This window comes from Dermacentor andersoni, chromosome 9 (genome assembly GCF_023375885.2).
Source record: "Dermacentor andersoni chromosome 9, qqDerAnde1_hic_scaffold, whole genome shotgun sequence".
NCBI classification, from domain to species: domain Eukaryota; kingdom Metazoa; phylum Arthropoda; class Arachnida; order Ixodida; family Ixodidae; genus Dermacentor; species Dermacentor andersoni.
Window position 1 is genome coordinate 118,563,603 of NC_092822.1, and position 22,465 is coordinate 118,586,067.

The 22,465-nt window shown below is 44.0% G+C and overlaps 1 protein-coding gene and 1 long non-coding RNA gene across 2 annotated transcripts in view; one reads left to right on the plus strand and one right to left on the minus strand.

Annotated features, from left to right (window-relative positions):
* Positions 1 to 15,580, minus strand: part of LOC126529572 (hemicentin-1-like) — a 117,576-nt gene extending 101,996 nt beyond the window's left edge. The window contains exon 1 of the mRNA XM_055069915.2: positions 15,305 to 15,580. Within this exon, the coding sequence (XP_054925890.1) occupies positions 15,305 to 15,404 (100 nt within the window). The 5' untranslated portion in view covers positions 15,405 to 15,580. The remainder of the gene's footprint in view (positions 1 to 15,304) is intronic.
* Positions 15,581 to 20,528: 4,948 nt separating this feature from the next.
* LOC129384429 (uncharacterized) lies at positions 20,529 to 22,192 on the plus strand. The gene is made up of 2 exons (XR_011890212.1): positions 20,529 to 21,064; positions 22,019 to 22,192. It is a non-coding gene; the product is annotated as an uncharacterized lncRNA (long non-coding RNA).
* The last annotated feature ends 273 nt before the right edge of the window (positions 22,193 to 22,465 follow it).

Consider the following 22,465-nt stretch of genomic DNA (forward strand, 5'->3'; position numbering starts at 1 on the left):
TACCGGGGGGTCTCACTGGCGAACCGGGCCGGGGCAAACGGTAGCCGGGAGAGATGACGGCGGTTGGGCAGCGTCAGCTTGCATGGTCGAGTGCAACGTGCGGGATCGAAGTTCCAGGGTGCCGGCGATGTGCGTACCCAGCACCTCCACCAAGTGTGAGGAGGTTTATTGGACGAGTCTGAGAGGTTTATTGGACGACAGGCGGTAGGTCGGAACAGTACGTCGGGAAAACAAGATTTTGATGTTCGAGCGCCGATCTCGTGCCCTCCGCTCTTTATGATGATCGGGATGTCATTCTCTTCCTTCCTTCATTACAACAGTAAAAAAGTGCCTTAGAAAAGCCGGTTCACAGCAGATGATACATCTTCATATGACTACAGGCCAAATCTATAATGAATACACTTTCGAACACAAAAATGAACTGCCAGAGGAAGTGGTAGAAGTTTATTATTTGAGACTTGGCCGCATTCTTCCTTCATTTAAATACTTCACGTTTCCTGATTTGCGTCTGCTAGCCATGCTAGAATACCCTATTTGTGCCGTAACGTAGAGCTTAGCTGTCCTAATTCTGCAAACAGGCAGTACGTTTTATTGTCATCTTTTTTTTTGTAAATTGCGAACAAGAAACATCAGTTAAAAACTGCATTTTTTTCCATCGATGAAACCAATTCATCGACTTTGGATGTCATTGCTACCTAATGCTATATTCGGATTGAAACGAAAACGCTATGAAAATCCGAACCTTTCCACATCTAAGCTTTTCACTCCATCAATTGTCTCTATCAATTCCACTTTTCAAATTCAAGCATGCTTACCTGAAGACGTGCTTTGTTAACTGGTTAGAGGAAATATGATGCTCATATAACGTTCATAGTATACTTCGAACTAGACGCATGCTAACATATACGAACTCGTACCTCTAGTAACTGGTACAGCGTGCTACTAAGCAAGCGCTGTGACAGGACAGGCATTGTAACCTGAACAATTCATTGTGTAACATTACCTGAAAATTACCAGTTGTACTTTGGCATGTAGCGTTTATATTAGAAGTGCACAATAAATCACAAATGTACATCTTGAACTTAGATTACCATATTAAGACTGTCTCGTCTTCTAATGTTTATACATTCCGTCGAATTCACCTCGGAGAAAAGGGGAGGCAAACTTCCTGACAGTGTTCCTACTAACTACGAGCTATCATGGCCATTTTCAAGCTTCTTCTCCCTGACGTAGCAAGATGTTGCGACACAGGAAGCCCGCAAATATCAGCACGGTCCTTCAGAAGTGACAAAAATGTTGCGGCCTAAAGGTCGAATGAAGGAGGGTAAATAGCGTATTTATTTTTCTTTTCAGTAAAGCAGTCCGGCTGTCCCGGCGAACAGATAGGCCAAGTCGACGATTCCAATCACTGTGCCTCGTCGTTGAAGAGTCTTCGCACGTCGAGGAGGCCTCTCCTCGTTTAGCTCAAGGACAGTGGACTCTACAGGCTTTCAGTTTGCAAATACCAAGAATGCACCAAGAATCTTGGGATAGAATGTTTGTATTGTTTTCTTTTCTGCTGTTCAAGGCAAAGACCAGAGATCATCAGAAAAATGGGACAAGAAAAAAGAAATAAAATCGGGAACCTTGCAGTTCGGGATGGAAGAAAGTAAACAGGAACAAATCCTAGAGGTGAAACTGCGGGCCAGTGTATGACAGAAAAGAAAGGAAAGAAAGAAAAGCGTGGTTTCCAATTTCTCGCTTAACAGGAAAATTTTTGAGAACAGCATCTAAGCTTCACATGCTCCGGACCGCCAAAAAATACACAGTAGAGGAAAATTAAAGTTTTGAACTTCGGGACCCTTTGAAGACCAGAGTACTTGGAAAAAACGCTAACATTCGATGCCTATGCCCTAAGGATAAGCAAGGTCTTCGGTAGTGAGCGTTTTAATTCCTCCACGGCAGTGCAACACAAACATGCAATTGAAGCGTTGTTGACTTCAAAGGGAAAGAAGATTCTGCAACATTGAGAGCATCTTCTTAAACACACTAAGGAGGCTGCAGCAAGGCCTTTCTGTGTTTTAAATTATGATGATGACACAGTTTCGCGAGCGCTTCGGGGGAGAAGAACATAACGAAAATCGTTGATAGATTAGAAGAACGAAAGCTGAACGCCAGAAGACGTAGCGCCTAGAATTGGTGGCATATTTAAAATGAAGAAAGCAGTCAAAATTTAACGACGGCAATTAGGTAGACGTTCCAAAAAGGGCAACTCAGCCAGCTCCCCCTCCACCAAAAAGAAAGAAAGAACACAGCTCTCATTATGAACCCTCCGAGGTGAACAGAGGAGAACAAACAGGAACCAGCGAACACTACATAAGGAAGAGTTCCGAAAAGTGAAGAATCAAGCCGATGACAAAAATTTTTATGTTGTCAAACGCCAGTTGATGCTTACAAGCCAACAGAATTTGCATAATTCATAGTATAAGAAAACATGGGCACATGTTTTCTTTGTCAGAAAAGTGCGCGCAATATTTTCTCGTTGTTTCAACCAGCTTCATTATTTATGTGAGGCCGTGCCTTCTCCAGCTTAATATTGGTGTTTTAAAACATGCTTATTGTATTTAATGTGAAGGGCAATTTTCGAGCGGCTAAATAGAAAAATTATATATTTACCTGACAGATAACGACTTAAGTATAAGAGGCATAGATGAGTTAGTTTGTTGCTGGTTTGATGGAACATGGTTATAACGGATATGAAGAGCGTAGAATGTGGAATAGCGTGGGTAGAAATGTGTCTTTAATCTTACGCTGATCAAGACTTTCAGTAGTGAAGTGAGACAGGATGAACTGATTTCGAGCTGGGAAAGTGCGCTGTGGCAATATTGTCTCTAATGTTTCTGCGCAGCACCTGCTGCTCGTGTAATTTTTACGCAGTAAAGCTCAGTTGAACTTCAGCGACTGTCCTGTGTGCATTCTTTCCGTGTCCTGTCCTCAAATCGCACCAACTGTGTTCCATCAATAACTATAACACCTTGTTCTCGTCATACGCCAAGAGAACAGCTACCCGTGATAACACCCCCGGATATAGCCTAGACGTAACCAAAAAAAATGAAATTTCACCTGCCAAAGTTTGAAAGAGAACCGCATGTTATAAGTGCTATTTTTCTTTATCTTTCTCTAGAACGCGCCAAAAAAAATGACACCAAATTCAGAATGGAGGAACAGGCATGATATCCACCACGCCACTAGAAATCTATTGCATATCGTGGAACGTACGCAAGAAGAAAGTGGCATTTTATGTAAAGATCACATTCCTCATTTCCCAGGCTTTCCCTACGCTTCAAGAACATTGTGTACTGCTTTTCGTCTGGATATCATGCGGTATGACAAACGCACTCCTTTCGATTGCATCAACAATTCGCAATAACAAGACACCGCCGGCGTCTTGTTGTTTGGACACACGATGCTCGTCGATGCAAGTGCAATAAAAGGGAACAAATGACGCATGTCCAATGAGCACCTGCCTTAAATGAAACATGTCCAATCCGAATCCATTGAATGCAGGCTTGATATACCATGCTCTGCAACACTAAAGCATGTACTCTCAACTCATGTTTGTAATGTTTTTTTTTTCTGCTGCTGCATGCAGGGAACCAGAAATCGTAAAAAGAACATGAATAAAAAAAAAGAGAAGACGCGAACTTTGGAGACCCTGCAGGAAGGAACCCAAGATTGAGTGAACCCTGAATAAGAGAAAGCTGCGGGGTCTGTTCATAGCATACACACGCAAAAAAAAAGCGTGGCTAACCATTTACCATTAGAGAGCCAGCTTACAAGCGCATCGTACAAGTTTCCACAACGTGCTTCTGCTCCGAGACATGCCCCAGCGACTCATGCCTGATAATGACACTCGGCACGATTAAGACGTGCGCTCGATTGGCTGTGAGATTAAGGCTGTGCTTTGGCAAACTGCATGCGCCGGAAATGACTGCGTAGTCGTCAACACGTCACGAACACCATCTTTTAGACACCACTTATTCTTGCACTCGGCACGTGCATCTGTCGAGGTCTGACCTAATTTAGGAGTCCAGTGGAATGGAACATGACATTTTTAGATTTGGAACCCGTGTTAAGATACCAAGAAGTCCAGTGAAAGGAAACAAGTACAGAACTTGGCTTACATTAGTATCGTGTATTTCGCGAGAGGATCACCCCAGTTTTATCACGTGAAGAAGCGACCTCGGTTTCAAACATGGCTCTTCGTATGCATGTGAATCGTGTGCACTCAAAAGCGAATCTTGTACTATTTTCAATGCGTTTATGCTGCTTTCTGCGGCTGAATCAACGTGTCGCATCATCGCGCGTTGAATGAATGAACGTCCACAATAACGCCTGCGAGAACTATAAGTCCGAAGTGTGCGCCCACATATTTACACAATAAAAATGCGATAAATGAACTTCACTTAGTAGCAATTTCATCTTTGGCGGAATGACCTAACGCTGAAATTCGGTGACTTGTACGGCAGCAAATATATTTATTCATTCATTCATTCATTCATTATATTTGAGGCTTGGTTCTTGAAGCTTTTGTTTTTGTGATTTTGTGTTTTTGTGATTGTTGAGGTTGCTGGCTTTGTTATTACGATTATTATGTTTGTTAGTATTATCGTAGTTTCAAAACGCGTATGAAATCCATGATGGGTAGTGTCCCGATTGCTTCGTTTCATATTTTTCTCGTTTCTTCCTCTTCTCCGGTGGTGCACATCCATCATAAGGCTTTCATTTCCCCTTAACAGCCTCTCAGTTCGCGTTGAGAAAAAGAAGCGGTTCAATAGAAGCTGTCACCAGCAGAATGATGTCTTGTCTGAGGCTATGCGTAGAAGTTTTATCGTTTTCTTTATTTCTAGCTTCTCCGTACGCTCACAACCTAGCCGTGCTTGTACAATGTACGCCAAAGGTTTGCTGACCGCTAAGAGAATATTTCTCCGACTGTGTTATTCGTTATAAATACAGCGCAGCTGCGACCAGAGGACAGCAACAAGGAAAGAAAGTACACATTTGAAGTCAGCGCGGAATTCCAATTGAGGGTAAAAAAAGGCATACTCGAACACGTGATGGTATTAGAACTGTCCCTGTGCGAAGTTGCTAACAGGGCTGAAACGATAAATAAATTTTTTGTTTGTTCATTCCTTCTTTCTGTTCTTGTCCTCTGTCCGCTGTACTTATTGACTACCAACCAGCCCGGTCCCACACATCGTGTTATTCCCACGTATCACAACTCATGAACGCGTGACACCCATTAAGACTCATTAAAACAGTCGAGGTTTCGACTGTAACGAAAGTGCGTCCGCAACTCCTCATCGACGAAGCACTTCTGAAGATCGATGCCTCGTTAGCTGGCGCTAGTTATAGTTTCCACAACACCATGGGGTATCCTTACCAGTCCTTTTTCGGCGTTGCAGGCCACGCTTATGAGCCAGAAGCAATCGTGATTTTAACGACTTCTCGGTTTTTGACGGGCAAGCCGTGTCCTCTTATTCTCCTGCTCGCAATGTCCGTTAACCCAGTAGACACCGCAAGCAGTGGAAGAACAATCAAGTCCTGCAAAGTCATCAGCTTGACGAGGGTCTTCTGTATATCTTCGCAGCGATACACCACACGGCGCCGGGCCCCTAGAGATAACCACCACTTATAGTACTACATCGTTCCGCGCCGGCGGTACTACGTTGGCAAATGGCAGTGCTAATCGACGAATATTCACTTGAGATTGGGCACCGTGGCTGGGTGTACAAGTTGGTCGGCAAGTATAGCAAGGCACTCTGAATCATTGGCTATGCCAGACTGTTGCAGAGAGAGAGGTTGCGGGCTCGAGACATAGGTTCCGGCTGCCTAGTTGGGAACAGAACACAAACAAACAAAAAGTTAAGGTTAGCTGTTTCGATGCTCGTTAAGAAAGCGCAGAAGATGTAAATTTATCAGGAGTTTCCTTGCAACGGATGTCTCACGCAAACCCCCAGTTGCTATGTGACACGGAACGCCAGAATAAAATTTAAATGTGCAAAATAATATGTTCTAGCGTGTCAAATTCCATGCTTATCTTACCCTTTGCATTCGATACAGTGAATATGAATGTTTATTATTCTGCAGAAGCATAATTAACTCGAGTTCTATCTACATACGTAGGAGCATAGAAATTCTTTTGTTATCAATCAGTGAAATTGAATTGATATGGTTTCTTCGCATTTGAGCAAGATAAAGTCAGAACCTAGCGACTGTTCAAGGGAGATTTCATTTTGGCTGCCATTCAGCTTTTGATAGTTTGATACCGTGGCGTCTGGTTTGAATGGACGTGTCGGAAGATTGAGTTGCCTGGCCATACAGCCCATCACGTCTTCTCCCGTTTCCCTTCTTTTTTACCATTGCGGCACTATTTCCCCCTTTTACTAGCACGTCATTAGTTTTCGCTTTTGTGTTCATTTGTTGTCTTTGATTCGTGACATAGCACCTACTCGGTGACGTTTTTTGCTGTCACCTGATAATTCTTTCGAATTTCATATTTTGTGCGTATCTTGAAATCATGTGTCTGCAAACGCCATCTGTTACGATATTTCTCAACTGTTTGTCAGAACGATTGACACGCATTCTGTTCGCGCATTTCCTTCGGGTTTTATGTAAACAAGCTGTACCTACGCCATGCATTGTATTCTGATTTATATTCTATTCTATTTCTATTTCTATTCTATTTATTTCGGACAACAATATTACATGGTGTCCGCGGGGAGAGGCTAAACGAGACTAAGATGCCTTCTGACGAGGCCTGACACCCGCATTACACGCCGGTGCAGATGGTGTGGAGTAACATATCAGTGAGAACAGTGGTGCATCAAACACAGCGAAAAAGGAATTCAACATAAGCACTGGTCAGGCAGAAAATAATACTGAAGAAGTCATCTACAATGAGCGATAGTAAGTGGTGTAGGAAGGGGAAAAAACACATTCGCACGGAGCAGTAGGAATAACAATGAAATGCAGCAGGTATGCTAACAAAATTTCAGACGGGGGTGTTCGAAAATGGCTCATTTTCTTCTTGAATTGATGAATGTCCACACACTCCTGGGCAAAAGCAATTAATGTTGGATATGTGTTGCATAAAATTGTTATTTGGTGATCTGTAGTCTGGGTGCCGTATTTAGTGCGAGGCCAAGAAACAATCAAAGAAATTGTGCGCAAGTTATGTGTGATTTCTCTATTCAAATAAGAACGAGAAAAAAGATGCAGTCATGTTTTATTTTTTGGTAGATTAGGAGGGCTAAGTAGTGTTTGTAGCATAGGAAAACGGTAACACCTTACAAGAGTTAAACATGTCATTAGTACTAACAGGATATCTACCCAAAACGCGCAAGGCTCTTTTTTGTAGAGAGAACAACCTATCCGAGTCAGTTTTATTACATGTTCCCCACACTAAGAGACTATACACAATATGAGAATGAATAAGAGAACAAATATAACTGTTTTTTTTACATGGAATGGAAGATAACGAAGTCGTTGAATTATCCCAATTGATCTTCATATTCGTATCCTCAGACTGTTGACGTGGTCGGTCCAGCCCAAGTCACTGGGGAAACGAACTCCTAGGAACTTATGAGAATTCACCCGCTCAGTTTCTGTGTTATTAAAATATAGTCGGATATTGTGATCAAGAGGCTTATTTTTAGCGCGGAAAAGCGCATATTTAGCTTTCTTTATGTTTAGTTCAAGCTTATTGGCATCAAGCCATGTGCGCAGTTCATTGAGCCAGGTATTCGATCGATATTCAAGTAAGCTAAGGTTGGGACCGCAAAAGAAGACATTGCTGTCATCAGCGTAGAGGACCATATTTGAAGTTGAGTGTATATTTACTATATCATTAATATATAAAATTAAAAGTAGAGGGCCGAGGATAGAGCCTTGTGGTACACCGAATTTTATTATAACTGTGTCGGATTTAAGCTCCTGTAGCCATGCAGACTGCCTCCGTCCTGTAAGATAGGTTTCCAACAATTTGTGTGCAATACCGCGAATCCCATATTTTTGTAGCTTTAGTAATAAGATATCGTGTTTACCTGAATCAAAAGCTTTGCGAAAGTCTAGAAATATTCCGATGGTGAAAAGCTTTTGTTCGAAGTTAGAAAGAAGACGATCTTTTATGTCCAGTAGAGCAGTCTGCGTAGATTTACCAGCCTGGAATCCATACTGCTCGTTACATATGATTTTTTTTTATCTAGGAAGTTTTGTAATCTTTTATATACCACACGTTCTGCGATTTTAGAAAACAGTGGCAATATCGAGATAGGACGATAATTCTTCATGTCATTTTGTCACCTCCCTTGTAGATTACTGTAACTCGAGCTGATTTCATCTTATCAGGGAAGATACCAGTCAGGAGCATTCTGCGGCATATATGCGTTAAAGGTGGACTAATGCTTCTGATAGCGGCTTTTACTGGTACCGTACTTATATCGTCATTACCTGGTGAACATTTATTATTAAGGGAATTAACGATAGCTACGGACTTCTTCAGCCGCGGGGGTCAGAAATAGAGACTCACAGCAACTAGCTTTCATATAGAGCTCTATAAGTGATGGGCGACACGCGCCTGCTGTGATATGACAAGCGCCTGCATTAAGAAAGTGTTCATTAAATGTATTAGCGAGTGTTGCACCAGAGCAGGAAGTTACATCAATCAGTAGCTCGGAAGGTAGACGAGGTTTCCCATTGGATATCATGCCATTTACAACGTTCCAAACTCGATTAGGTTTGTCCACTATTGAAGCATATTCGTTTTCATAATAGGCAGTTTTCACCTTCTTTAATGATGAGAGCGACCGGCTGCAGAGTGTGAGAGTGCCTGATGCAGTGGTAGATGCTGTGGGATAGATCTGTTTGTTCTCCATAACGCATGACCCAAGCACGCACTGGAGGGGGGAGGGGAGGCTTATTCTGGCGTTAGTCAGCGTATTTCTGTTTGTTTTCTCTTCTTCGCGTGAGAAGAGTATTAAAACTGATCTTTATTTCTGTATCGTCTATTATTATTTTTTTCAGACTTGTTCATCCCGGTCTCTACGACGCACTCACCCCCTTTTACGGAAATAGTGTCCTCACTTTAGGGATTGATCGCGTAGCACGTGTCTTTTTTTCATATATATTTGTGTCCTCCTGAGAATAAAGCCAGTTGATGTCTAGCATTCAGTGTGTCTTTTTCATGTTCCTGTCGATGTCCTTTTTTACGCGCTAGTACGATGTCCCCTCATACGAATAACCACCAACTAGCCCAGCTTTCCGCCTTAAATGCCTTAAGTGCCCTCACAAATAGTCGTCGGGTGCTTCTTTAGTAATCCCCTTTACATAATATGCCTTACAGGGCACAAAGGCAAGGCCGAAGCGGAAAGCCTATACGTATCAAGCTGGCTTACCAACCGCAACGCCCGTTGTGTTGAGCAAAGTCATCGGCCTCATTCAGAGGACCAACGAAGAGAAAGTATCGCGATGTCAAGCCTACTACACTTGAAGTGCGTTAGGATGATGCCGGCGACTGGGGCAAATGTTTTATAACGATTGGCACTTAGACATTTTGGGGTGGCATTGGGTTGGCCGAACACAAGCACTCTTCTGTTTTGGTGCCCACACCAAGAGATCGAAAGTGAGAAGATCTTCCAATTCACGATCGCAATACACATACGCCAGTTCTCTTCGTCAAGTTAAAAATTGATATACATCCAATATAGTTCCGAACAAATGCACACACCGCGGCCGATCATGGGCCTCGCATTTCTGCGCAGCCACGAAAAGCTTCCGCGTACTGTAGCTACTTCTGCACCTAAAGAATACACAGTGGTTGTTCGCAGCATCGCATGAACTGACATCACTTGCATCTCACGGAGAACGAGCTAACACATCTCCAAGTCGTTTCGCAGCACGCGACAGCAACGCATTCAAGCAACGGTGCTCTGGCTCACACAAGCCAGAGAGGAGGAAAGGCTGGTCGTTTCCTCCTCGCCCAATGAAAGCGTCTATTGCAAGTTAACCCAACTGCTAACTGCCATTAACGCGCAATTAATGAGAAATTGCATGCGACTCGGAACTCACGAACAAAGGCAACAAGTACAAAAGCCGCTTGGGGGCACTTGCTCGAAAGGAGAGGAAGCAAACTCCTCCAGTATGCGATGTCACGAAACTTTCGCTAAGGGAGAAAGCTTTTACTGAATTCGAAGGGACTTGCGATTCGACAGAAATTTTCTTGGTGCTTATTTCGCCATATCTACGGCGTAGGAGGAACAGCATTATGGCACATTAATTGATAATGTGTCTAAGCCAGTCTCAAGCCAAGCTTTTGTACGCTCTTCTACGGGACGTTTTTTTCACGATTTATAATGCACTGAATGATGCAATTGAGAAAAAAAAATAATTTGCAAGCGTATTCAAAGCGTCAGTGATGCATGAAGCAAACATGATTGCTCTGGTATCTATGTGTAACTCTCTCTCTCTCTGTCTCTCTCTCATACACGCACACACGAGCACTGGCAAATATATGAATATTGGAGCAAATCCCCTTTGAAGAACACAAGTTATTTCGATGTTTCCTTGCCGAAACGTCGAAGTAAGCTTGTGTTCTTCAAAGCGGATTTGTTCATATATACATATATATGTATAGTTTTCTTTTTCAAGGTCTTACAAAAATGCAGCACAGTAGCACAATGTAGCATTGAAGTTTGACGCACGCAATGCCGGAAGCGGTCACTTCTGCTACGCCGTTTCTAAAAGATGTACCTATAGACTTGTATGGAACTTGTTTTTCTCAAGGAGAACAACAACTAGCCAGTCGTATCAAAAGCACTCAAAATTATATCTTTGGCACGCTGCTCCTCCATTTCTACAACAGCACGAACTTTCTTCTAAGACTGAAACCCCTGCGCAAAAAGTAAGAAAGAAAGGGAGGGGGGGGGCAACGAAACAATGCAAGCGCAAAGCGCAGTTGTTTCACTGAGCTGATATCACAAAAAGAATAAAAAAACTTAAACAACACCGGCATTTACTCGGCACGAACGATACGCCAGCAAATTCAGCAACGCTAACTGCCTAGATCTAGAGCGGGGGAGAGGGGTTCGTCACGCATCAAAGCACCCGCTGCCTTTTATCACAAAAAACCGTTTTTTGTCTCTTTCGCTCGCGTGCCTTCACTATGCCATCACCGCGGGCCCGTAATCGGCTCAAAATTTGCGCACAGCATCGTGAAAGAATACTTCGACATCAAAGCCAAATTTATTATTGTCATGATCCTTCGTACAGAAACCCAGCTTCGCTTCCTTAATTAAACTCCTTCTTTCGTTAAAGTCCAAAGCTTGACGATAACATTTTTGTGTACTTTTCTATCCCGAGTACGTTACCTGGCACACCTACGCAGAAAAACAAAACCGTCCTCTTACGTTGATAGGCAGAGTGGCTGCATCAGACGAAGTTATGCGGAAGGGATGGGAAAACTGGTAAAATTAAAGGGAGAAGGAGCAAAGTTAAAAGCGACTCCCAGAAAACAAAGCAAGATATAAAGCAAGAAAGAAAGACAGCGAAAATAGGTGGGCACCATCTCGTAGAACATCACGAAGTAAAAAATATCCCTAAGTGGGAAGTTGTGAACATGAGAAACCTCGTTCATTCCCATATATGCTCTTTGATAAGAACTTTAATGTAAGCGATAAAACTTCAAAGTGAAGCTAAGCCTCAATTTCGGATACACAATAGACGAGAATTCAGTTCCCTCAGAGCCTGCGTACGTTAGGCCTATAATGAGTCCGCACAGAGTGAATTCGACCATTTTGCGTCCTGGTTCTTTCCTTTACCAAAATCTTTTTTTTTTTTTCATTGCGCAGCGCATAATCTTTGTTTGGAGGCAATAAAAAAAAATTCACACGAAATCGTTTTGCTTACTCTTGGTTCTCTACTTTCGCGCTTGAAATAAAATACGTATTCGTCAGGCAGCGCGGACAATGCTCATATATTACGCATAATGCACGTACACAGCCTGAGTTCCACTTACGCACCGTTTTTTTTTTCTCTCTTTCGGAAACAATACATGAACCGTAATGCTTATTATTCTTTTGAAGTTTTATCACAGCTTTCTAGTATTTTCCCTATAAAATTCCGCTTACTGCTTTCTCCTCGATTTCGACATCGGTAAAGAAATGTACTGGGCAACATTTACGAACCAGCCGTAATTATTTTTCAGCCAACTCAAATGAAATCACCCTTCATGGGGCTTTTATTGTGGCTCTGATCAAAAGCGCGACATGCTTATCTCGTCGAAAAGGTGGCACTCGAGTTAAAAGTAATAGCTAAATATTTGTACAGCAATCAGCGAGTAAATAAATAAGCGTTGTGGTAATGTTGGCACGTCATGACGATGCCGTTCATCTGCCTAAGCTGTCTTGTGATGCAAAACACACATCGTCCACCTAAGTTACGGGCAGTCAATTCACGCTCTGTCGTACGACGGCGAGATAAGTAATAAATGATAGGGCCAGCGCGCACAGCGTAAGTATATGGCGGCTCTTGGAATGCAATTTAATAACGTCGGAAACTTCTCCCTTATCTATCAAATATTTGTTCTTTGTCCTTAGAAACTTAGGTTGACGCGCTTTGACGTCGAGACATGACTCAAGCAAAGCCCTCAAACTTGTAATGGACTTTTTGTGTTGTGTTTACAGGCGACATATTCCTAATCTACAAGGAAAGTAGAGCAAAAAGTAACAGAAGAAGAAAAAAAAATCGGATCTCTGTAGCGTAAAAGGCAAAACTTCTATACTTTGAATCATCTTCAAGATCCGCCTTATTCATACACTATTTATACTTAAAACGAAGAGGTCTGAACACCGACCAATTTTTTTTCATTGTGAACAAGGCTCCTGCGGGGGAGCCAAAACGTAAATAACTATTTTAAACAATTTTGGTCGGTGTTCAGACCTCTTCCTTTTAAGTATGTATCATTCCGACCAGACGGGCTTCCGTCGTACTCTCAACTTCATACACTATGTAAAAATTATATGACCCCATTTAGGGCTCTTCCAACATTACGTAGAACACAGCTATTGTAACTTACCCAAATTTAGCAGTAGTAAAAGAAACTGCCAAAGCCAGAACAACCGCAAAGCACTAAAGTAAGAGGAACCGATATTAAATGTGCAATTAGGCGTATCGCAGAAACGTTCCTAAGTACAGGTGGTCAACAATCGCGGAAGACTCTCCACGGAAAGCCCATAAAATTTTCAGTTACCGTTTGAGTGAAGCTTTTTTGTGAATAAGAAATACTCCTTAGTCTTGACGTTAAACCGTACGTGGCATGGACTAGCTAGATGCCGAGGTTATGTCGCCTCCTACCGGCGCAGCAAAGAATTTCTCAAGAATGAGGAAAGCGTGTTGCTCGTAATGCTCCTGTAGAATAAACTGTAGTTTGTAGCTGCAAGGTATGCAGTTTTTTTAGTCTACCTACGTGCACTTTTTCTTCTTTTTATTTCTTGTTCTTGCCATGTTAGCAGTATAGTAATGATACGACGAGCTATAAATGTTCAGTTTCGGCTCTTGCTGAATGAGTGTGCGTAGAGATAACTCAGCGATTCGTTCGCTTGAGAAGTTTCCGAGGCAAGTGGTCGCAGATTGTGAAAACGAGATTAAACGGTGGCGATCAACAAGTCGCAAGTAATTCTTAAAAACAAGTAGTCGCGCGAGATTGGGTTCCAGGTCTTTACTATCAGTACTTCAGTACTACTCAGTACTTCAAACAAGTGTAACTTTATTTTCTAACATATAAATTGATTTTCTGAAACACGCTTAACGGAAAGCGCAAAATATGATAACCACGAATATGCCAAGCCCGTCAGTGTATAATTAGGTTAACTTCTCGTTACTGCATACCTAGTTATACAACGCATGATTTGTTCTTTAACGTAATAGTTATGCGCAAGCCCGCAAGGTGGAGAGAAGTAATCAACAAAGGGGAAATGAGACATCCACCTAAACGTAGCTAAGTGCTACAAAGGAAAACCACACGGGTTCCTCGAAAGGAAAGCTTCGCAGTTGAAGAAAAATTGAAGAAAAATTCCCGGACCAGTACGAATTTTTCTTCATCTGCGAAGCTTTCCTTTCGAGGAACCCGCGTGGGTTTCCTTTGTAGCACTTAGCTACGTCTAGATGGATGTCTCATTTTCCCTTTATTGCTTTCTTCTTTAGTACTGCAAAACACTGCTCAACTCGTTCGACAGCAATACTCGAATGTTTAGTAAACTTGAAATTTTCACACAGGGCAAGGATGAATGCTTCGATGTTCTGAGATAGTTGCGAAACGTCACACTACACATGATTAGACACTACACAGATTACACATGCTCACAGCACACATGCATTATAATAAACAAAATTGGAAATGAATCAGTCGTTATATTATTGTTAAGCAATCAGGCGACAACGTAGCCCTTATATTTTGTATAATATTGCCTATCTACTTTGCTCCCAATTCGATTACGACTGAAAGGTTTGCCTTCATCGACAATCGGCGGTGTAGCAAACCAAGGAAACGAAACCAGAATGTCTAAGAGCTGTCTATCTATAACACACTACCTACCATCTCAACTCTTCGGCCACGAAACGAAGATCATGCTAACAAAGCAGAACAAACGCATAGCGTCAATAGAAAACAGTGGTAAACCTAACTGCTTCATAACTTCTTAACTATGATGATGACAAAAAGAGTTATTTCAAAACAGATCAAAGGCACTGTTGCCAAGGAAACACCCTAGAACATAACAACGAATGCCTGTTTTCAAAGCTATAGGGTTACTACAGGAAGCTTTTTATCATGTCCAATTGAACATATGGCAGTGATATAAAGCAATACGCAAGTGAAACAACCACAGCGCGTCTTCTCTGCTAGGCTGAACACAAGAAAATTTGATATAGTATCTGATGCAGTGCGACACGAAGATTTGGTATCAAAAGGTATCAAACGCATGGGAGCACATGAAACATTCATAAATCTAACAGCCACTGCATAACCCCCTACCCTCCCACTACAGATCAAGACTACTAGAAGTTTTCTATCATATTCGACAACATATCAGTAGTGCAAATAAAGCTCATAAATTGAACGGCAACCGCATATCACAACTAAAGTGTCGGCAACTTTTGCTAGAATCGCTGGCAAAATGCGTGCCATCCTAAACAAAGCCGTGTGCTGAACTAACCGCTCAAAAACTAAAGAAATAAAACTAGCATATTCTTAATATCAACATCCACTTACCATTTCGCCTGTTCCCAGTCCACCCCGAAGTGAATGATGTTGCAAGTAAGAGAAAAACTTGAGTCAGAAGTGACTCCAATTGGCAAGTTTGGAACTTCATTGCTTCTGATAACCGCAAGCAATTTCTTGCTTGAGTGCGCGGCAAGTAACTTGATGCTTCAAATTACTTTATAAACTAAAAACTCGCAAACGCGGTAAGCGAAGCCCGAAGCGCAAATTTCAGCGAAAGCGCCCAGGGCGAGCCGCTGAGGGTTTAAGGGTATCCGAAGGCCTCAGTGCCTGATCAGCGAGTGCGAAGCCGTTCACGGAAAGCGCGCGCTTTCGAGCAGAAACCGGAAGAAGGCGGGAGTGCACGATGCGATGACAGCGCCATCTGTAGAGGCAGTCGAGAAACCTAACATGTCCGGATGGCGTTGTCGATCCTCCAAAGGCACATTCGACTGGTTCTGTGCACGCACTCGTACGAGGCTCAGGAGCTCGTTTATCGACGCTCCATTGTGACAGCAGTCACGCTCTATAATGCGAAGAAAGTTTCAACAGCGCTACTAAATTTTTTTAACACCGCTTCGTTGTAGGAAATGGACATCAGAATAAATTGACGACGCTGCGAAATGACTGGGCGAACATGCCATAAATTGCACCGTCACTAACCACCTGATGTGATAAGAGCGTTCGTTGTAATACTGGAACACCTGTGGAGATGCATTTGTGCTGAAATTACACGAATCGACAAACTTCAGGGTTCGAGGCTGTCTCTAATAGCAAACGCGGCTCTTTCCCATTCCAGAATTGTTATACAACCTTAGATTAAGCAGTGCTTGCGCGAGCCCCATGATAAGTTAGGTTAGCCCGATGAAACAGTTGCGGTCGCCCGACCATCCACCAAATGTGTGCCAGCTCTGCGTGAGTGGCTGTCGGACTTGCGTAGAAATTTTGCTCTTCTTGCTTGAGCGTCACAAAATGCGAACTTCTGGCTAAACTCATAATTTTCAAAATATGGTGTTGTTTCATATCGCGTATTTTGCCACTGACTGTCTCTGATGATTGAGAGCACGCAATTCGCGACGAAATGACAATTTTTCAATTACCAAGCGCATTTAACAAGGCAACACACAAACACATGAACGCAGCAAAACGGGCTTCCGGATAAAAATGCGAGAAATTCCTTTGCAGGATGACGTGTTACGTTTTCTTTTTTTTTTCGTATGCAGAATCACCAACACAATAGCTATTCTGCCCAATGTTACTTATCTCATTCAGCTTTCTATGTCATTTGTTCCCACTTTGTTATAGCCCCTTTGCTTACTATATTGTCTGTATAGGCGAAATAGGCACATAAAGAAACAACTATACACACTGGATTCATACATGCAAAACGTTTTATCTTACGTTTTTCTTCAAACATCTGCATACTTCCTGCAGCCTACAAGAAGCAATGCAGCATGTATATGCAAAACAACACATCCATGCATTAATTATGCCAAAACTACTCTGAAAACACGGAAACTCAGATAGAGAGAGGGGGGTAGATGCAAGCACGGATGGAAGGAATAAAAAAGTAAGGAAAAATAAGATGGAAGGAGGAAAGAATGACTCTGAAATAAAGCTAGAGAAGTTTGCATGGTGCCACAACTACTTTGCTACTGTAGATGAAAATGATAAGTGAAAGAAATACGTGCCGGGCCCCGCACTGGTGCACATCATGCACAAAGCACAGCAGAACACCCACTAAGCCCTTAAAACTATTTAAAGTACACCATTGAGATTACTGACAACATGAGCTTTCCATGCACTAGTAATGCAAGAGTAGTCTGCGCATACAGTGATAAGCTGCACTGTACAACCACAGAAGCCGAGCATTGTGCAGTGACGCGGCCGCGATGTCGCACTCCCTGAGCCTCACTAAACTGAGGCCATCTGCAGGAAGTGGGAGTCCAAACATACCGTCAGCGACTTGATGTGTGGTCGGGGTGAACTATATAGAGCACAAACTGGTGATGATAATAAAAGCTCCTAAGAAACGCTGAATGCGCTAACGCTGTCGCAGGCTTGCTCGAAAACTCAACCCGCGTAATGGGATTCTTCGGAACGCTGGTCTCGCCGAAGTTCATTGCGGGACTGCGGCATAGGTACCACCGAGAAACTGGTTAACGGGGGACAGCCGAAGGAAGTAGATGGAATTCTATCCTGAAAGGCCCTTCCAACACCGCAAGTCAATATACCTTAGCAGTTAGGTATACAACTGTGAAGGCTTGTAAAGCGAAGGAATTCATTGCACATCTATCAATGCGGTAGGTTTGTCACACGTCCTTTTCGGTCTTGCCTGTTTATATTTTTCAAGCAAAGACTGATCTCGAGCCGTCATTTCTTTTCTTTTCTTTTTTTTTTTGTGGTGAATAGGCCAGCGAAATGGCGCTTCCAACTCTTGACTCTACAAGCATGTTTTTCGGATGTCTTCGACCAAACCGCACCGCATAATCGACTGAGGGTTCTCCAGATCCCTATTTCCAAACTCGAAATCTTGGCCTTTAGACGCACTTAAGACTTAGACGCATTCGTGTTACACAAATGGTGCTCAGAGAAGAGATGCGCAGTTTGAGAACAGCAGAGAATTAGGTTTTGTGATGAAATTTGGAAATCTGGAGGCATAACATGGGGGTACGGCTGATCTGGCGCAAGACAGGGGTAACTGGAGACATCTGCGGCAGAGGCCTTTGTCCTGAAGTGGATATATATAGGATGATGATAGTGATGGTATCTACAGAACTGGTGCCAAAAGATGGGAAACGCGGTTGATGACGATATACGAATGGATGGAGGGATGACAGCTGGAGAATAAGTGCGAACAACATGGTCTAGACGGCGTTCGTTATTTAAAAACAAATGTAGGCCATGGCCTGTCCCCTCACGCATCATCTGGCGTGCTAGTGCATCAGCAGGTGTTCCCTTTCGCCCGCTTGGCCACCAGTGCACTTCGATCTATAACGTCATGCTACTTTGCCCGACTGCCGTAGAATCTAATCGGGATGCTCCCAAGTAAGTCACAGTGATTTTGACGTCACCGCTTTCGTCACGCCGGTGTTGACAGCGGAAATTTTGGTCCAAGTAGCACGACGTCAAAAAGCAGAGTGCAAAGGCCTGCTATCTAGGAGGTGTTGGAGGTGCTTCGTTAAGGGGCGCTTGTGCCGAGGGCGAGGGTGACGTGGCGTCGCGGCGATGCCTCCATCCCTCACGCTACACCTGGTGCGCTCTAGTGGCAGCAGGTGCTCCCTTCCGCCCGCTCTGCTCCGTAGGGGAGCGCTCGTGACGTGGCGTCGCAGGCAATGGCAGTGTGAGTTTAGCTGTAGTTTCACTGCTACAGACAATAGAAGCCGGATTTTTCGCTGATTCGGCCATTCGACGCTTTCGCATTAATAAAGAAAAACACTCGCAAATCTCTGCGCACTGTGCGCGCAATTTGGAACTACACAGGATTATTTTAATAAAACGTAGCTTCAAGATAGCTGGACAAGTATAATTATCATAGATGCGATCCTACCTATTGAACGCAGTAGGAAATATAAATTGGGTGCTCCACTTGTCATATTCTGTAGAAGGACTTGTTGGGCTAGTTGGGGTTTGCTTACAGACATAATGTAGCGCGAAGGCACAATTACAAAGCAGAGACACGAAAGAGAGAGAGAGAGAAATTTATTTACAGAAAGGCAGAGAGGTCGGCCTGAGCTATCCCTTGATCTGGTCTGATACTCTACACTGGGGAAAAGGGACGGGGAGGGAAAGGGCTGATGAATGATGATGGTATAAGGAAGAAATGCGTATATACAAATTCACACAGTTGTGGCATCTCTAAAGCCGTGCGTCCAGCCCAGTGGCTTGGAGAAAAGCTATAGCGGCTCTTGTTACCAGGGCTGCGCTGGTTGCATTAGGCCAAGGACCTAAAAGAAACTCGTCCGATAGCGGTCTCTAATGGATCTTCGCAATGGAAGAGACAAGTTGCTGTCGTTCTTCCGCGTACGCGGGACGCACGCAAAATATATGTTCAAGTGTTTCTGGCACCTCACAGCATTCACAGTTTGGGTTATTATCACTCGCACCTATCATATGTCTATATAACGGTTGGTGAATGCGACACCAAGGCGAATCCGGTGCACCATGCTCGTGTGGCTTCTTTTGAACTTGTGAGGCATACGAAATTTCATTTCTAGGTCCCATTTGTGTAATCGCTTGTGTCATCGATCTGGTTGGGTCCAGTGTTCCAACGTAGAGTTGCGGTTTACGCGACGAAGTTGGGCGTTTGTGTCTGTTCGTGAGAACGGAATCCGTACTTCACAAGCATTATCTAAAGCAGTTTTCGCTTCACCGTCTGCCTGTTCGTTCCCGATCAGGCCACAGTGTGAGAGTATCCACTGAAAGGTGACATTGTGGCCATTTCTAGTTGCGTGATCGAGACTTTCTGTAATTTCTGTAGCCATAGAATAATACGGGCCCCCTCTGAGGACACAGTCAATCGCTTGAAGAGCTGGCTTGCAATCGCAGAATATCGCGCATGCGTGAAGAGGCTCCTCGGAGAGAAATCGAAATGCCTCCCGGATAGCAACAAGTTCTGCGGCAGTTGATGTTGAGCTATGGTCTAGTTTAAACCGCCGAGCGATGATCATATGTGGAATGACAAAGGCTGCAGTGGAGGCATATGGTGTGACAGAGCCATCGGTATACACGTGTACAGTATCTCCGTACTCTGCAGAAATGTGCAACAGGGTGAGTTGCCTGAGGCCAATAGATGCAACGGATGACTTTTAGTAATTCCAGGGATCTGCAATGTAACGACAGGTTTAGGCAGAACCCATGGGGGTATTCTCGGAATACAGGCGGGAGAAAATCTGGACGGCAAAACACTCTGATGGCGCGATATAGTCCTTGAAAAGCTGGAACCTGGGTGGGTGGTAGGGAGCGATGACAGAGGATGGTGCCTGTGTCGGGTAAACACGCGAAGGTACATCGAAGAGGCTCGCAGAGCAAGTATACCTCAATAGGACAAGCGCGAGCTTCCGCTATTGTTCTATTGGTTGACGTGCATCGTGGGAGGCCCAAACATGTGCGCAATGCTTGAGCTTGAATGCTCTCCAGCGCGCATACACAGGTAAGTCCCATGCATGAGAGCGCCGGCATGCTGTTCCGTATATAGACCAGAACACGCTAGCCTCGCACCCAGGCTAACCGAACGCATACTCTCGCACCCGGATTGCCCGGTCGACCAGCGCCATTTTGTTCTGGGCTGCCAAAGCGTGTTCGCCGGCGACCAGCAGACATGGCTAGCGCTAGCTCTAGGACTCCAAAGTGCGGAAATGTGCCCGTTCACGCGAATCCAAAGTACAAGAAGTCATCTGGGCATCGTTGCGTCGTGTTTGGATGCCAAAATAACCAGCGGAAAAGGAGCAGGTTGCTTAGCGCTGTTTGCGAAGAGCACAATACACGTAGGGAATCGTGCCGGTGCGGTGTTTTCAGCCTGCACCGATTTCCATCCGCAACGAAGAATGACAAGCTGCGCCACCGGTGGATAGCTGCAGTGAATAGGAAGAACTACCAACCCAGTGAAAATGCACGAGTGAGTATTCGATCTGTGTATATTTTGGTGCCACGTTCAACTTTGCGCCCTACGAACGTAATATGTGTAACACGCAGGTTTGCTCCGAGCACTTTCTGGACAAGCCCACAGAGCAGAATCCCGCGCCGGTGCTTCGCCTTGGCTATAACAAGAAGGCAAGCCTTTTCGTGTTTTCATTCAGGCAGAGCTCCCGACGGTTAAGCGGAACAGTTGAGTTTGCGGTTAGCGATACTTGCAGCTGCTGCACGGCATGACCATTAAGCGTGAACGACAAGTTGTAAACGATAGTATGTTGCCCTGCTGGTGAGCGTTATTGCTAATGAAAGTAAAACGAAGTCTGCTCGTCACGTAGCATGCGTCGACAAAAACGTAAACAACGACTGCGCGTCGCCGAAGGCGTTCTTGCAGCGCGCCTGTCTTTACGAGCTGGTGTTGCAGGTGTCATTCGTAACGAATTCATTTGAGCATCCTGAGCTCTAAACTGCGTGCGGGCTGTTATGCAGGGCAAAGCGCAAAATTTTTCCGTTCATAAGGCGAGGAAAATAAGGTGCTTAATTATTGTTGTATTTTGTAACAAAATTTTGCTCGTTCTCACCAGTTTCTTTTACTGTTTTCTAAGGGAGCGCTAACAATCCGATATGGCCTCGCACAAGCGAAACAGGTCTGATACCAGGTAGCTGCAGTTGGTGGGGCTAATTTTTTGGAATGCAGGTGCGGCTGTTGTCTTGTACCAAAGGCTTCCCTGATGATGCAGCTTTAAGTAGGGATGGTAATTTTATGTGCCCTGTCATGGTTTGTGCAACTGTACAAAACCTGCATCCGTCATGCTCGCCCTGTTATATGGGCTTTGACTGCACATGTAGTTGAACATTATAAGTACTGTAGTTCCTCATTTTCCAATGAGTGCAGGTTTAGCATCACATGCTGCTTGTTCGATTACTGTAGGCTTGTGTTCTTAATGTTGTACTCTTAAGGGGTTGCACGATACAATTGGCCTGGTGCATTTTCTATTTCATTTTGAGAGGACTTTATGTCTTCGCAACAGTGATGGCATGGGAAAGAACTACAGCCCTTCTTACTATAACATATATATTGTTTTCAATGTGCAGGTGGTGAAGGGCAGGCGTCTGCTAATCAGGCAGTCAAACGACCTCGCCAGTTGGTTGCCAAACGCGGCCAACCCAGTAGTGACCATGACAAACAAGACCAAACTGAAAGTGCAGAGGACAATGTTCTGCGTGCTTTAATAAAATGTGGCACCAACACAGTGCTGTAAAATCCTTCACAGGTTACGTGCTTACGTGGTTACCCGATGTATTCGCTTCTGCAGTCTGCACATCACTCAGTGTGGCCATTGCGGACTTGCATGAGGTCTTGAAGTTTGATTGAATCGAGACAGCTAAAATGACAGGCTAGAAAAAACGCCAAACACGCCTTCCGCCCAGCTAAAAAGCCCAAGTTTCGCTTTCGCGCCGGGTCGCATCTCCCGGCGTGGCAGCCCAGGCCTGCTACTTCGCGGCGCTTGGGATAGATGGCGCGACCGGCGCTCATCAATA